A 13,910-nucleotide genomic window follows, 5' to 3' on the forward strand; every position below is an offset into this window, starting at 1 on the left:
CTCGCCGCCCTGCGGACGCCCAGACGACTCCACTCCGCCACTTACCTTCTCCTCAGCCAATCCAGGGCGCCGACACACCCAGGCTTTCTGTCCTGTCCACAACTCCTACTATTATCCTGGGTGTTTCCAACGTTTAGCACGCTACATGGGGCACACTTTCAGGGGATGAGCCTATGTTCAGTCTGCAATCCTTCCAAAGCAATAATGTAAGGCATCTAAGCTGAGTTTTCATAGCTCATCAAAAACATTCCTCTAATGGCACATATATCACGTGGTATGTTGCGTTTTTATAAAAAATATAAATTGTGAAATACTTGAAATAAAGTCTACTGCATGAGCCCGTCTACCTACACTGATGTAGAATGATGGCCTGTAGTAATAACAGTCTGTAAAGATGTATAATTTTTCCCCCTCAGTATGCTTGTAGGAAGCCTAAGGGAGGTAGTTTGATTCAGATTTGGTGATATGTGGTTAGACAAGGGGCCAAAAAAGTGTAATGGCAGATAAAAAAATATACTCAACTAATACAATACACCCAACCTATACTTACATCTCAGCTACACTGCCTTTCATCTTTCACGCCCAGTTCTACTTAGCAACTGGGACTCCCAGGGCCACTCTTTGAACCTTGTCATTGCTCAGGAAGCAACGCTTTTGGAATTTTAAACCTAACAACTTATTTGATGACCACAGTCTCCTCCCATATCTGTCATTCCACATGATCCAGACAGCAAATCTCCCGGCTCGCCTGCTTTCCCCATCTCAGCAACACACACACACACACATCCATATGCACACACAATCTCAGCCTCACTTCTCTCTCCCTGCCCGCTTCCCTTTCAGTCTCTCAACAAACTTTTAACAAGAATTTAAAGCATCACTATCTTCTGACACTTTACTGTCTATTCTCTTGGTCCCACCCCAACCACTGCATCCAGACTATGGTCTCGATTCTAAGTAGTACTGAAATTTGATAAGAATGAAATCATGTACCAATTTGCATCAAGAAAATTCCGAATTCACTCAAAATAACAATTTCTCCTAGATAGTGAAAGTTGTCCATGATAGCATTTGTTTATAAAGGCACAATCTAAAAATTATAATTAAGATACACAGGGCTGCAGCCTTTCATTAAAAATTATGTTTATTCACAATTTTCTATTTCCCAAACAGGAATACGAATCCAGACTTATTTAATAGATGTATATATAATAAACACATTTTAAAATTAATTTGTGGTAACAGTACTAAGAATATATTCTATACTTTAAAAAGCAAATATTAAAATGAATCTATGTTTGCAAGGATTAAGCAATCCTTGAAAAACATTTGCCATCCCTTTAAAAGTGTCCAAGATATATATCTGGTAAAAACTGGCCTTCAGGAAAAGCTCTCATCAAATGTTACTGAGCTACTAAATTTTTCAGGTAATGCAGAAACATTCATCACATGCTATTCAAACTCCAGGGTAGGATGACTGAGGTAGAAAATATGTTAAATTTAAGTCAAACAAAAACTCAATCTTTTATTGAAAAATTACTGTGATCCATAAGCTGTACAGAGTGCATATACTATCTCTGTCCTAAATGTAACTGCAAGCTCTTGGGAAAAGCAGACACATAAATGGACAGTTACATTATTAAGGTGATTGGAGGAAATATGTTCAAAACAGGCTCTTATAATTCCTATTCTTCTATTCTTTCTCAAGTCTTTAGACTGCTAACATATATTATCCAAACTGATAAGTACAGGGGAATGGAGAAACAATTGAACAAAACAACAGCAAAAAAGAGTAAAAGAAAAATAACAACAGAAACTTTCAAAACAATAAAATTTCCAGCAGCAGCAACATCGACCACGACGCATGCTGGAAAATTGAGGACACAGGATGTGTCGTCTAAAGTGTATTCTTCCTGTTGCTCCACGGAACTCCTGAAACTGTGTTTCTAGTTCTCATTCGAATATTTGTTCATTCATCCACCAAACATCTGATGAAAGCCTGATTATCAATTACGGGCAGCACTGCTGCCAGGCCCTGGAGGTAAGGTAATGAACGACATTCCTGGCGACACTGTACTTATAGCCAATCACACAAGTTTTTGGTAGAGCCAGTCAATGTAGGCAATTCCATCATAACCTCAGGGCTCCTTTTCCTCAGCTGTAAACTAAAGTAGTGAGATTCAGGGATCTTCGAGGTACTTCTATTGAATTAACATTATGTGATTTACCTCAAAACTTGTAGACCAGGAATAGTTAAGACATAGGGAACCCAAGGATCTACAGGCAGAATTCAAGTGATCCTAAACTCCTTGAAATTGAACACAAGATTTGGCAGTTTTGTATATATGTACGTTTTCCTAAAGACAAGGTCCATAGGTGGAAAAAGCTAAATTAGGAATTTTAGTTGGGGGCCTACCAGAGGAAAAGTTTTATTTCAGCTAAGGTAATTTTTCTAAATCTGCCAAATATAACTTAATTCACAAGAAGTTTCAATTTAACTCACAAGGAGCTAATCTTTGCTTCTTTAAACTCATGGTACAAATTGCACATTTCTAACCTAATATTTTGATCAGCACTATAGGACTAATGCTGAAAATCCAGTATTTTGGTCATCTGATACAAACAGCTGACTCACTGGAAAAGTAACTAATGCTGGGAAAGATAGAGGGTAGAAGGAGAAGAGGGTGTCAGAGGATGAGATGGCTGGATGGCATCAGCAATGCAATGGACATGAACTTGGGCAAACTTCAGGAGATGGTGAGGGAGAGGGAGGCCTGGCGTGCTGCAGTCCATGGGGTCGCAAAGAGTCGGACACGACTGGGTGACTGAACAACAACAATATAACAGAATAAATTATAAATAACATGTAGCTTATAAGTAAAAGAGTAATTTACATTCTTTAGAGATTAAACTTTACTCTTTTAAAAATACCAATTGCTTTTTATTTAGAAGCAAAAATAGTTTTGCTGCAAAAAACTGCAGTAATACGAAGATTATCATCCTATTCTCTCTTCACATAGCTGTTGCCCTCTAAGACAAGTAACAAACCTCGAAACATTAACAAGTGTTAAGCTGCTACCAGGGAATTTCCAGGGCAAATTCTCCTATTATATCCTCTATTTCAATGTGAATGTTGAGGTAAAGTCCACCAGGGCCTTTCACAATAGGAGACTAAGAAGGGAAATGAAATGAAAAAGGAAACAGCGGCAGTAAGACACAGAAAGAACAGAAGCATTTACACTCTCACTGCCTGGGCCACAGTGACACCAACTGGCCAGCCAAGTAACGGCAACTTAATGCGCCATCATCTTAACTTTTGGCTCAGATGGTAGAGAATCTGCCTGAAATTCAGAAGACCCAGATTCGATCGCCAGGTCGGGAAGAGCCCCTGGAGGAGGGAATGCCTACCCACTCCAGTGTTCTGGCCTGGAGAATTCCATGGACAGAGGAGCCTGGCAGGCTACAGTCCATGGGGTCGTGGAGTCGGACACAACTGAGCAACTAACACGTTCATATCATATATATATATATATATATATATATACACATATAATTTTTTATAATACTTTAAACTTTTAAAAGTGTAATATGCATTAAATAAAAGCCATTATATGATTTATTTTATTGTTATCAATTTTTAAAATTGAAGGATAGTTTATTTACAATGTGACTTAATATAATTTTAGACATCAAGTATGTATAAAAGAAGATGTATATTAGTAAAACATGCTTTTAAAACTAGAAAACTCTAGTTATGAGGTAGTTTTTTATATAATCTCTTTACTAGTCTACATAATGCTAAGCAATATTTAATACATTATACACACTTACTATCTCCATGAACTTTTATCTATTTGAAAACAGAAACATGAATTTGACATTAAATATGGATAAAATTTCTCTTTTATTGCTCAGGAAAATAAAAGTGTGCCAAAATGTCGGTAAATATATGCCTAACAGATCTTGAGTGTAATTTATTTAAAAGTCAAAAGATGCTATTGAAATACTGTTTTCACTCATAGTAAAAGGGATCATAGAAGTGATTTTTATTCTAAAATATTAAATATGTAAGAAACTCTCATGATATATTTTTTCTTTCATAAGAGCAGGTACAAAAAGAAGCTTAATGATGTTGAACTTCTTTACGGAGGTAAAGTAGGGTGTACTGGTTGACTGAATTATTGCTTCCAAGGAGTCTTGCCTACTGGTAAGCGAAGTGAAAGTCACTCAGTCATGTCCGACTCTTTACGACCCCATGGACTATGCAGTCCATGGAATTCTCCAAGCCACAATACCAGAGTGGGTAGCCTTTCCCTTCTCCAGGGGATCTTCCCAACCCAGGGATCAAACCCAGGTCTCCCGCATTGCGGGTGGATTCTTTACCAGCTGAGTCACAAGTGAAGCCCAAGAATAATGGAGTGTGTAGCCTATCCCTTCTCCAGTGGATGTTCCTGGCCCAGGAATCAAACTGGGGTCTCCTGCACTGCAGGCGGATTCTTTACCAACTGAACTATGAGATAAGAACTTTGCCTACCGATACAGTTCATATCTATTAAGAGGAGACCTACAGGACAACATATCCTTTTTTCCTTCTCTATCCCTCAATAGAAAATGAAATAACATTATAGGGGAATCTCCAAAAAGAGAATTAGACATTAAGTAAGAAGTTAACTTATAAAGCAGCAAGTTAACTGGCTTTGACTATGTAAGCAAAGAAAAAAAAAAAACTGAAATCATTGGAAGCATCTTTTCTGACCACAGTGCAGTAAGATTAGATCTCAATTATGGGAGAAAAACCATTAAAAATGCCAACATATGGAGGCTGAACAACACGCTGCTGAATAATGAACAAATCATAGAAGAAATCAAAATATGCATAGAAATGAATGAAAATGAAAACACAACAACCCAAAACCTCTGGGACACTGTAAAAGCAGTGCTAAGGGGGAAGTTCATAGCAATACAGGCACACTTCAAGAAACAAGAAAAAAGTCAACTAAATAACCTAACTCTATATCTAAAGAAACTAGAAAAGGAAGAAATGAAGAACCCCAGGGTTAGTAGAAGGAAAGAAATCGTAAAAGTTAGGGCAGAGATAAATGCAAAAGAAACAAAAGAGACCATAGCAAAAATCAACAAAGCCAAAAGCTGGTTCTTTGAGAAGGTAAATAAAATGGACAAACCACTAGCCAGACTCATCAAGAAACAAAGGGAGAAGAACCAAATCAATAAAATTAGAAATGAAAATGGACAGATCACAACCGACAACACAGAAATACAAAGGATTATTAGAGAATACTATCAGCAATTATATGGCAAAAAAATGAATAACCTGGAAGAAATGGACAAATTCCTAGAAAAGTACAACTTTCCAAAACTGAACCAGGAAGAAAGAGAAAATCTAAATAGACCCATCACAAGCACAGAACTAGAGGCTGTAATCAGAAATCTTCCAGCAAACAAAAGCCCAGGTCCAGACGGCTTCACAGCTGAATTCTACCAAAAATTCAGAGAAGAGCTAACACCTATTCTACTCAAACTCTTCCAGAAAATTGCTGAGGAAAGGAAACTTCCAAACTCATTCTATGAGGCCACCATCACTTTAATCCCAAAACCTGGTAAAGATCCCACCATAAAAGAAAACTACAGGCCAATATCACTGATGAACATAGATGCAAAAATCCTTAACAACATTCTAGCAATCAGAATCCAACAACACATTAAGAAGATCATACATCATGACCAAGTGGGCTTGATCCCAGGAATGCAAGGATTCTTCAATGTCCACAAATCAATCAACGTAATACACCACATTAACAAACTGAAAAATAAAAATCATATGATTATCTCAATAGATGCAGAGAAAGCCTTCGACAAAATTCAACATCCATTTATGATAAAAACCCTCCAGAAAGTGGGAATAGAAGGGACATATATCAACATAATAAAAGCCATATATGACAAACCCACAGCAAACATTATCCTCAACGGTGAAAAACTGAAAGCATTTCCTGTAAAGTCAGCAACAAGACAAGGGTGCCCACTCTCACCACTACTATTCAACATAGTTCTGGAAGTTTTGGCTACAGCAATCAGAGCAGAAAAAGACATAAAAGGAATACAAATTGGAAAAGAAGAAGTAAAACTTTCACTGTTCGCTGATGACATGATCCTCTACACAGAAAACCCTAAAGACTCTACCAGAAAACTACTAGAGCTCATCAATGAATACAGTAAAGTTGCAGGATATAAAATCAACACACAGAATCACTTGCATTCCTATACACTAATAATGAGAAAATATAAAGAGCAATTAAGGAAACTATTCCATTCACTGTTGCAACGAAACGAATTAAATACTTAGGAATATATCTACCTAAGGAAACAAGACTTGTACGTAGAAAACTGTAAAACACTAGTGAAAGTAATCAAAGAGGACACTAATAGATGGAGAAATATACCGTGTTCGTGGATTGGAAGAATAAATATTGTAAAAATGAGTATACTACCCAAAGTAATTTATACATTCAATGCAATCCCTATCAAGCTACCAACGATATTTTTCACAGAACTAGAACAAATAATCTCACAATTTGTATGGAGATACAAAAAACCTCGAATAGCCAAAGCAATCTTGAGGAAGAAAAATGGAACTGGGGGAATTAACCTGCCGGACTTCAGGCTCTACTACAAAGCCACAATCATCAAGACAGTATGGTACTGGCATAAAGACAGAAATATAGATCAATGGAACAAAATAGAAAGCCCAGAGATAAATCCACGCACCTATGGACACCTTATCTTTGACAAAGGCGGCAAGAATATAAAATGGAGAAAAGACAGTTTCTTTAACAAGTGGTGCTGGGAAAACTGGACAGCCACTTGTAAAAGAATGAAACTAGAACACTTCCTAACACCATACACAAAAATAAACTCAAAATGCATTAGAGAACTAAATATAAGACCAGAAACTATAAAACTCCTAGAGGAGAACGTAGGCAAAACACTCTCTGACATAAATCACAGCAGGATCCTCCAAGACCCACCTCCCAGAATATTGGAAATAAAAGCAAAAATCAACAAATGGGACCTAATTAAAATCAAAAGCTTCTGCACAGCAAACGAAACTATAAGCAAGGTGAAAAGACAGCCTTCAGAATGGGAGAAAATAATAGCAAATGAAGCAACTGATAAAGGATTAATCTCCAAAATATACAAGCAGCTCCTGCAGCTCAATTCCAGAAAAATAAATGACCCAATCAAAACATGGGCCAAAGAACTAAACAGACATTTCTACAAAGAAGACATACAGATGGCTAACAAACACATGAAAAAATGCTCAACATCCCTCATCATCAGAGAGATGCAGATCAAAACCACAATGAGATACCATTTCACACCAGTCAGAATGGCTGCTATCCAAAAGCCTACAAGCAATAAATGCTGGAGAGGGTGTGGAGAGAAGGGAACCCTCTTACACTGTTGGTGGGAATGCAAACTAGTACAGCCACTATGGAGAACAGTGTGGAGATTCCTCAAAAAACTGGAAATAGAACTGCCATATGATCCAGCAATCGCACTCCTGGGCATACACACCGAGGAAACCAGAATTGAAAGTGACACATGTACTCCAATGTTCATTGCAGCACTGTTTATAATAGCCAGGACATGGAAGCAACCTAGATGTCCATCGGCAGACGAATGGATAAGAAAGCTTTGGTACATATACACAATGGAGTATTACTCAGCCATTAAAAAGAATGCATTTGAATCAGTTCTAATGAGGTGGATGAAACTAGAGCCTATTATACAGAGTGAAGTAAGCCAGAAAGAAAAGCACCAATACAGTATTCTAACGCATATATATGGAATTTAGAAAGATGCAAATGATAACCCTGTATACGGGACAGCAAAAGAGACACAGATGTATAGAACAGTCTTTGGGACTCTGTGGGAGAGGGTGAGGGTGGGATGGTTTGGGAAATGGCATTGAAACATGTATATTATCATATGTGAAACGAATTGCCAGTTCAGGGTCGATGCATGTTACAGGATGCTCGGGGCTGGTATGTGGGGATGACCCAGAGGGAGGATAAGGAGAGGAGGGAGGTGGGAGGGGGGTTTGGGAGGGGAAACTCATGTACATCTGGGGCGGATTCATGTCAATGTATGGCAAAACTAACCAATATAATATTGTAAAATAATTAGCCTCCAATAAAAATAAAAAGAAAATTTTAAAAAATGAAATAACATTATAGGGGAATCTCCAAAAAGAGAATTAGACATTAAGTAAGAATCCCAGACCACCTGACCTGCCTCTTGAGAAACCTGTATGCAGGTCAGGAAGCAACTGTTAGAACTGGACATGGAACAACAGACTGGTTCCAAATAGGAAAAGGTGTACGTCAAGGTTGTATATTGTCACCTTGCTTATTTAACTTATATGCAGAGTACATCATGAGGAACGCTGGGCTGGAAGAAGCACAAGCTGGAATCAAGATTGCCGGGAGAAATATCAATAACCTCAGATATGCAGATGACACTACCCTTATGGCAGAAAGTGAAGAGGAACTCAAAAGCCTCTTGATGAAAGTGAAAGAGGAGAGTGAAAAGGTTGGCTTGAAGCTCAACATTCAGAAAACAAAGATCATGGCATCTGGTCCCATCACTTCATGGGAAATAGATGGAAAAACAGTGGAAACAGTGTCAGACTTTGTTTTTTTGGGCTCCAAAATCACTGCAGATGCTGATTGCAGCCATGAAATTAAAAGACGCTTGCTCCTTGGAAGGAAAGTTATGACCAACCTTGATAGTATATTAAAAAGCAGAGACATTACTTTGCCAACCAAGGTCCGTCTAGTCAAGGCAATGGTTTTTCCCGTGGTCATGTATGGATGTGAGAGTTGGACTGTGAAGAAGGCTGACCGCCGAAGAATCGATGCTTTTGAACTGTGGTGTTGGAGAAGACTCTTGAGAGTCCCTTATACTGCAAGGAGATCCAACCAGTCCATTCTAGAGGAGATCAATCCTGGATGTTCATTGGAGGGACTGATGCTAAAGCTGAAACTGCAATACTTTGGCCACCTCATGCGACGAGTTGACTCACTGGAAAAGACTCTGATGCTGGGAAAGGTTGGGGGCGGGAGGAGAAGGGGACGACGGAGAATGAGATGGCTGGATGGCATCACCGACTCTGTGGACATGAGTTTGAGTGAACTCCGGGAGTTGGTGATGGACAGGGAGGCCTGGCGTGCTGTGATTCATGGGGTCGCGGAGAGTCGGACACGACTGAGCGACTGAACTGAACTGAACTGAACTGAAGAAGTTAACTTATAAAGCAGCAAGCTAACTGGCTTTGACTATGTAAGCAAAGAACTTACACAGATACATGAGTTAATTCCCTTCACTCTAAAAAGACTCTAAAGTTAAAATTTGAAAGGATTAAAAAAAACTTTTCAATGATACTCAAAGGCAAATTAAGGTACTCAACTAAAGACTCATGAATAGTTTTAAGGTACAAAGTAACGCTGAAGAAGAACAAAGCTAGAGGAATTACCAGGTACCAAGGCTGAAGCTACTATTTATTTCAGACTTAGTTAGTCTAGTAAGTGGTAAGACAGTGTGGTATTACTGCAAGGATAGACAAAAAGACCAAGAAATGACACAGTCGGCCATGTAATACAGCTACACATGTATGATCACTTGATCAACAGCAAAGGCCCCTGTGTGGAGAAAGAATTTTTTTTTTTCAATAAACGTTGCATATCACATGATATGCACGTGGGGACAAAATGAGCCCTGACTTCCACATCATGCCATAAACAAAATTCAAGATGGATCATAGACCCATGTGTGAGAAGCCAAGCAGAGAAACCGTTAGAAGATGGAGTATCTCCATGACATGGGGACAGGCAAAGATACAAGGGCCACAAAAACCACTAAAGGGAGAGAACACTAATAAACTGGACTTCCTTAAAATTAGCCTTTGGGCTTCTAAAGATACCATTAATACAGTACAAAAGCTAGTTACAGACTGGAGATAAACACCTGCAATACACACATGCAAATGACTATACCCAGAACACATAAAGAACTGCTACGAATGAATTAGAAAAAGGCATACACGTAACAGAAAAATGTGCAAAGGACTTGAAAAGGTACTTCATAAAAGATAATATTCAAATGGTCAGTAAGAATCTGAAAATATACTTGACGTCATTAGTCATCAAGGAGATGCATGTTAAATCTATGAGATAACTACTATGATTTCATCAGAATGGCAAAAACTTAAAAGTATGACAATACCCCAAACTGCTAATGATGTGGAACAACTAGAACACTTCTTCACCGCTGGCAGGACTGTCGACTGATTTGATCTTTTGGCAAACTAGTTGACAAAATCTACCAAAGCCAAACATCACATACCCATGACCTGCAATTCCACTCCAGGGTAAACACCCAACAGAAATAGGTGGTCATGTACACCGAAAGACCTATACAATAACGGCCACAGCAGCTTTATTCGTAATAGGTGCAGACTGGAGACAACCTAGGCATCGCCTATGGCTGATTCACGCTCATGTTTGACAGAACAAACAACAAACTGTAAAGCAATTATCCTTCAATTACGAAATAAATACATTTTTTAAAAAACAAACCAAAAAACCCACCAGAAACAAAAATAAATAAAAGAAAAAGAAAAAAAATACATTTTAAGAACAAAACAAACGGATAAACAAATTAGGGCCTATTAACACACACTGTGGGCTTCCCTGGTGGCTCAGAGGTTAAAAGCGTCTGCCTCCAATGCGGGAGACCCGGGTTCGATCCCTGGGTAGGGAAGATCCCCTGGAGAAGGAACCGGTAACCCACTCCAGTATTCTTGCCTGGAGAATCCCATGGACGGAGAAGCCTGGTAGGCTACAGTCCACGGGGTCGCATAGAGTCGGACACGACTGAGCGATGGAACGGAACGGAACACACACTGTGGTGTATTAACACAATGGAAAACCGTATTACAATGAAAAAGAACTGGTGGTGGTTTAGTCGTTGTTGGGTCCGATTATTGCGAACCATGGACTATAGCCTGCCAGACTCCTCTGTCCATGGGATTTTCCAGGCAAGGATACTGGAGTGATTTGCCATTTCCTTCTCCAGGGGAAAAGAAGAATTAAATACTGCCAAAGCAACAACAACGACATTACGGATGCAACGCTGGGTGAAAGCCAGTCAGAAAAGAATACACACAGTGGAAGTCCACTTACACGCAGTTCAGGAGGAGTCAAAAGCAATCAGTGCTGACGGAATGGTGACAGAAGGAATTACTCTAGAAGGGAGGGGGACGAAACGCCTAGAAGAGGGCGAGGGGGCTGGGGAAGACCTGGAGACGGCCTCCATCTTGATGCGGGTGCTGGCTCCCTGCACACTCAACATGAGTGTTTTTTACTATGCAAAAGCTATAGCTCAAAAAAAACACACCCCAAGCTAGCAGGTGAATGCCAACCAAAGATGGCAGGTGAATCTTCCAAACAACGCAGCATTTTGTGTTTATCGCATTCTTAGACGAAAAGTCTCATTAGACTGTCTATGTATAAGAGTATCGACTCTCTGGCGGCAGGCATTTCTGTCATTTTGTTGTGAACCAGGCACGGTCATCCCTAGTGCCTGGTATACAACATACACTCAATAAATACCTGCCGGATAAATTCGCAAAAAGGAGCTGTTACCAACAACAAGACAAAGCAGTCATTAACTAAAATCCTGGTATAATGAGTTATTTAAATTAACAGAAGTTTATAAAGCTATTAGTAGAGTGTCTAATGATGGTAACTTGAGTTTCCTTAATCTGCAAGTATATCTCAGTGTTTTCAAATACCAGAAAGACTTTAAAATCTGAAGTGAAAATTTCCTCTGAGTGCTCAGAGTTTCCACGTGCCAATGCAGGATACACAAAAGATGATGGTTTGATCGCTGGGTCGGGAAGACCCCCTGGAGGAGGAAACGGCAACCCATTCCAGTGTTTTGCCTAGGAAATACTACGGACAGAGAAGCCTGGCAACCATGGCGTCGCAAACAGTCGGACACAACTGAGTGACTGAGCACACACACAGCTGATTTACAACGCTGTGTGAGCTTCAGGTGTTTCAGGCATACAAATCCTGTCAGTCACTCAGTACTGGCCCATGGGTCCTTACAAACCAAGTGAAAACACTTGCAATTAAAATAAAAACACACCCCAAGCTTGAAGACAAGTCTGTTTCTTCTAAATGACTTGAGCCAAAAAGAAGTGAAATAGAGTGGAATTTTCCAAAAGTCCATTAAAACGATCTATCTAAAAAGCGGTTCCCAACCAGAGGCAAGTTCCTCCCTACTCCTGACATTCGGCAATGTCTGGGTACATTTGTGCTTGTCAACTACTGGAGGGGCTACTGGCATCTACTAGGAAGAGCCCAGGGATGCGGCCAACCACCCTACATGCACAGGCCAACCCTCCACAAAGGAATTTTTCTGGCCCCAAACGTCAATAATGCTGGGAACGATAAATTGTGATCTAAAATATCACCTTCTGGGGACTTCCCTGGTGGTCCAGTGGTTAAGAATCTGCCTTTCAATGAAGGAGACATGAGTTCAATTCCTGGTTGGGGAACTAAGATCCATCACGTTGTGGGGCAACTAAGACCTCACACCCCAACTAGAGAGCCTGTGTGCTGCAACTACAGAGCCCCATGCCACAACCAGAGAGAAGCCCCATGTGCTGCACTGGAGACCCAATGCAGTCAAAACTAAATATTTTAAAAAACAAATTAAATTTTTTAAAATTAAAAGTAAAATGTTATCTTCTGTTAAACTAAAGAACTTTATTCTCAAACATATGAAGTAAAAGAGTCCAATTCAAGCTGTAAAATAATTAAAGTATCTTTCAACCATTACTTTTTCAAGAATATGAAAACTATTTTTAAAGTTATTTAACACTGTACACATGTGTCAAGTGTTTGACACACACATGTCAAAAAGGAATGTTTAACAGAAATATCTCCAGAAATAACTAACACCACTCTCATTTCTAGGACTATATTAGGCATATTACTTATTTTAATATCATTTAACATTAACATCACCATGAAAATAAAATTCTCATTTAGAGACATTAGAATAATATCTGCCCGAGGTTACACTGCTAGGAAAAGTATAGCTGAAATTTGAACCCACATTATCTCTAAACCCATGGTGTTTCCATTTAAATGCACTAAATTTCAATTTCAAATGAGAGGCAGATCAAAATTAAACAGATCCCAAGTTTCACTTTCCACGGAGTCAAATATGTCACTCTAGAAAGTAAACAGCAAAATGAAGAGGCACCTACTTAGGAATTATGTACTGAGAAAAGAGACCAACGCTTTCAAGGATAACCCATAGTTAATATTTTTTCTTATCACAAGTAGAATGAAGTAGTTTTTTAATAAAGTTATATGCCAAAATCATTAGAGACACTCTTGCTCTGATTATACAGTAAAATTACAGATAGTAACATCAAGGCCTAAATGCTTTACTGGCCAGAAGCTTATTCTGGACAAATTACTAACATGACCACCTAGTCATCCCTCCATAATAACATTAGACTCCAGAATATAGTCAATCTAACAACATATTCCTATATTATGAATAAGCTCTATTACTTTCATCTTAGCACTAAAGGGCTTATCATGATTCTTTGTATTGAGAGACAGAAGTGTCCTTACCCTATTAAAGCCATGTTCATGAGAGTCATCAACTTCCCCATTACTAGTCACCGGAATTTCTGCTGCTGAATTTTTTGGAGATTCTTGAGTCATGGTCGACTCCTAAAAAAATGAGGAAAGAAATAGTCATAAGTAACACCAAATCACTAAAGGCAAATATTCAAAAGACTA

At 39.0% G+C, this 13,910-nt stretch overlaps 1 protein-coding gene across 16 annotated transcripts in view; it reads right to left on the reverse strand.

Annotated features, from left to right (window-relative positions):
- LOC129535523 (uncharacterized) overlaps positions 1 to 13,910 on the reverse strand; it is an 89,822-nt gene that overhangs the window by 30,711 nt on the left and 45,201 nt on the right. For all 16 annotated transcript variants that reach the window (XM_088827950.1, XM_088827935.1, XM_088827936.1 and 13 more), the window contains one exon: positions 13,740 to 13,841. In XM_088827950.1, the coding sequence (XP_088684076.1) occupies positions 13,740 to 13,841 (102 nt within the window). The remainder of the gene's footprint in view (positions 1 to 13,739; positions 13,842 to 13,910) is intronic.

The sequence above is a fragment of the Moschus berezovskii genome, chromosome 19, assembly GCF_049115385.1.
Source record: "Moschus berezovskii isolate FMDL1 chromosome 19, NW_MosBer_1.0, whole genome shotgun sequence".
Taxonomy (NCBI): domain Eukaryota; kingdom Metazoa; phylum Chordata; class Mammalia; order Artiodactyla; family Moschidae; genus Moschus; species Moschus berezovskii.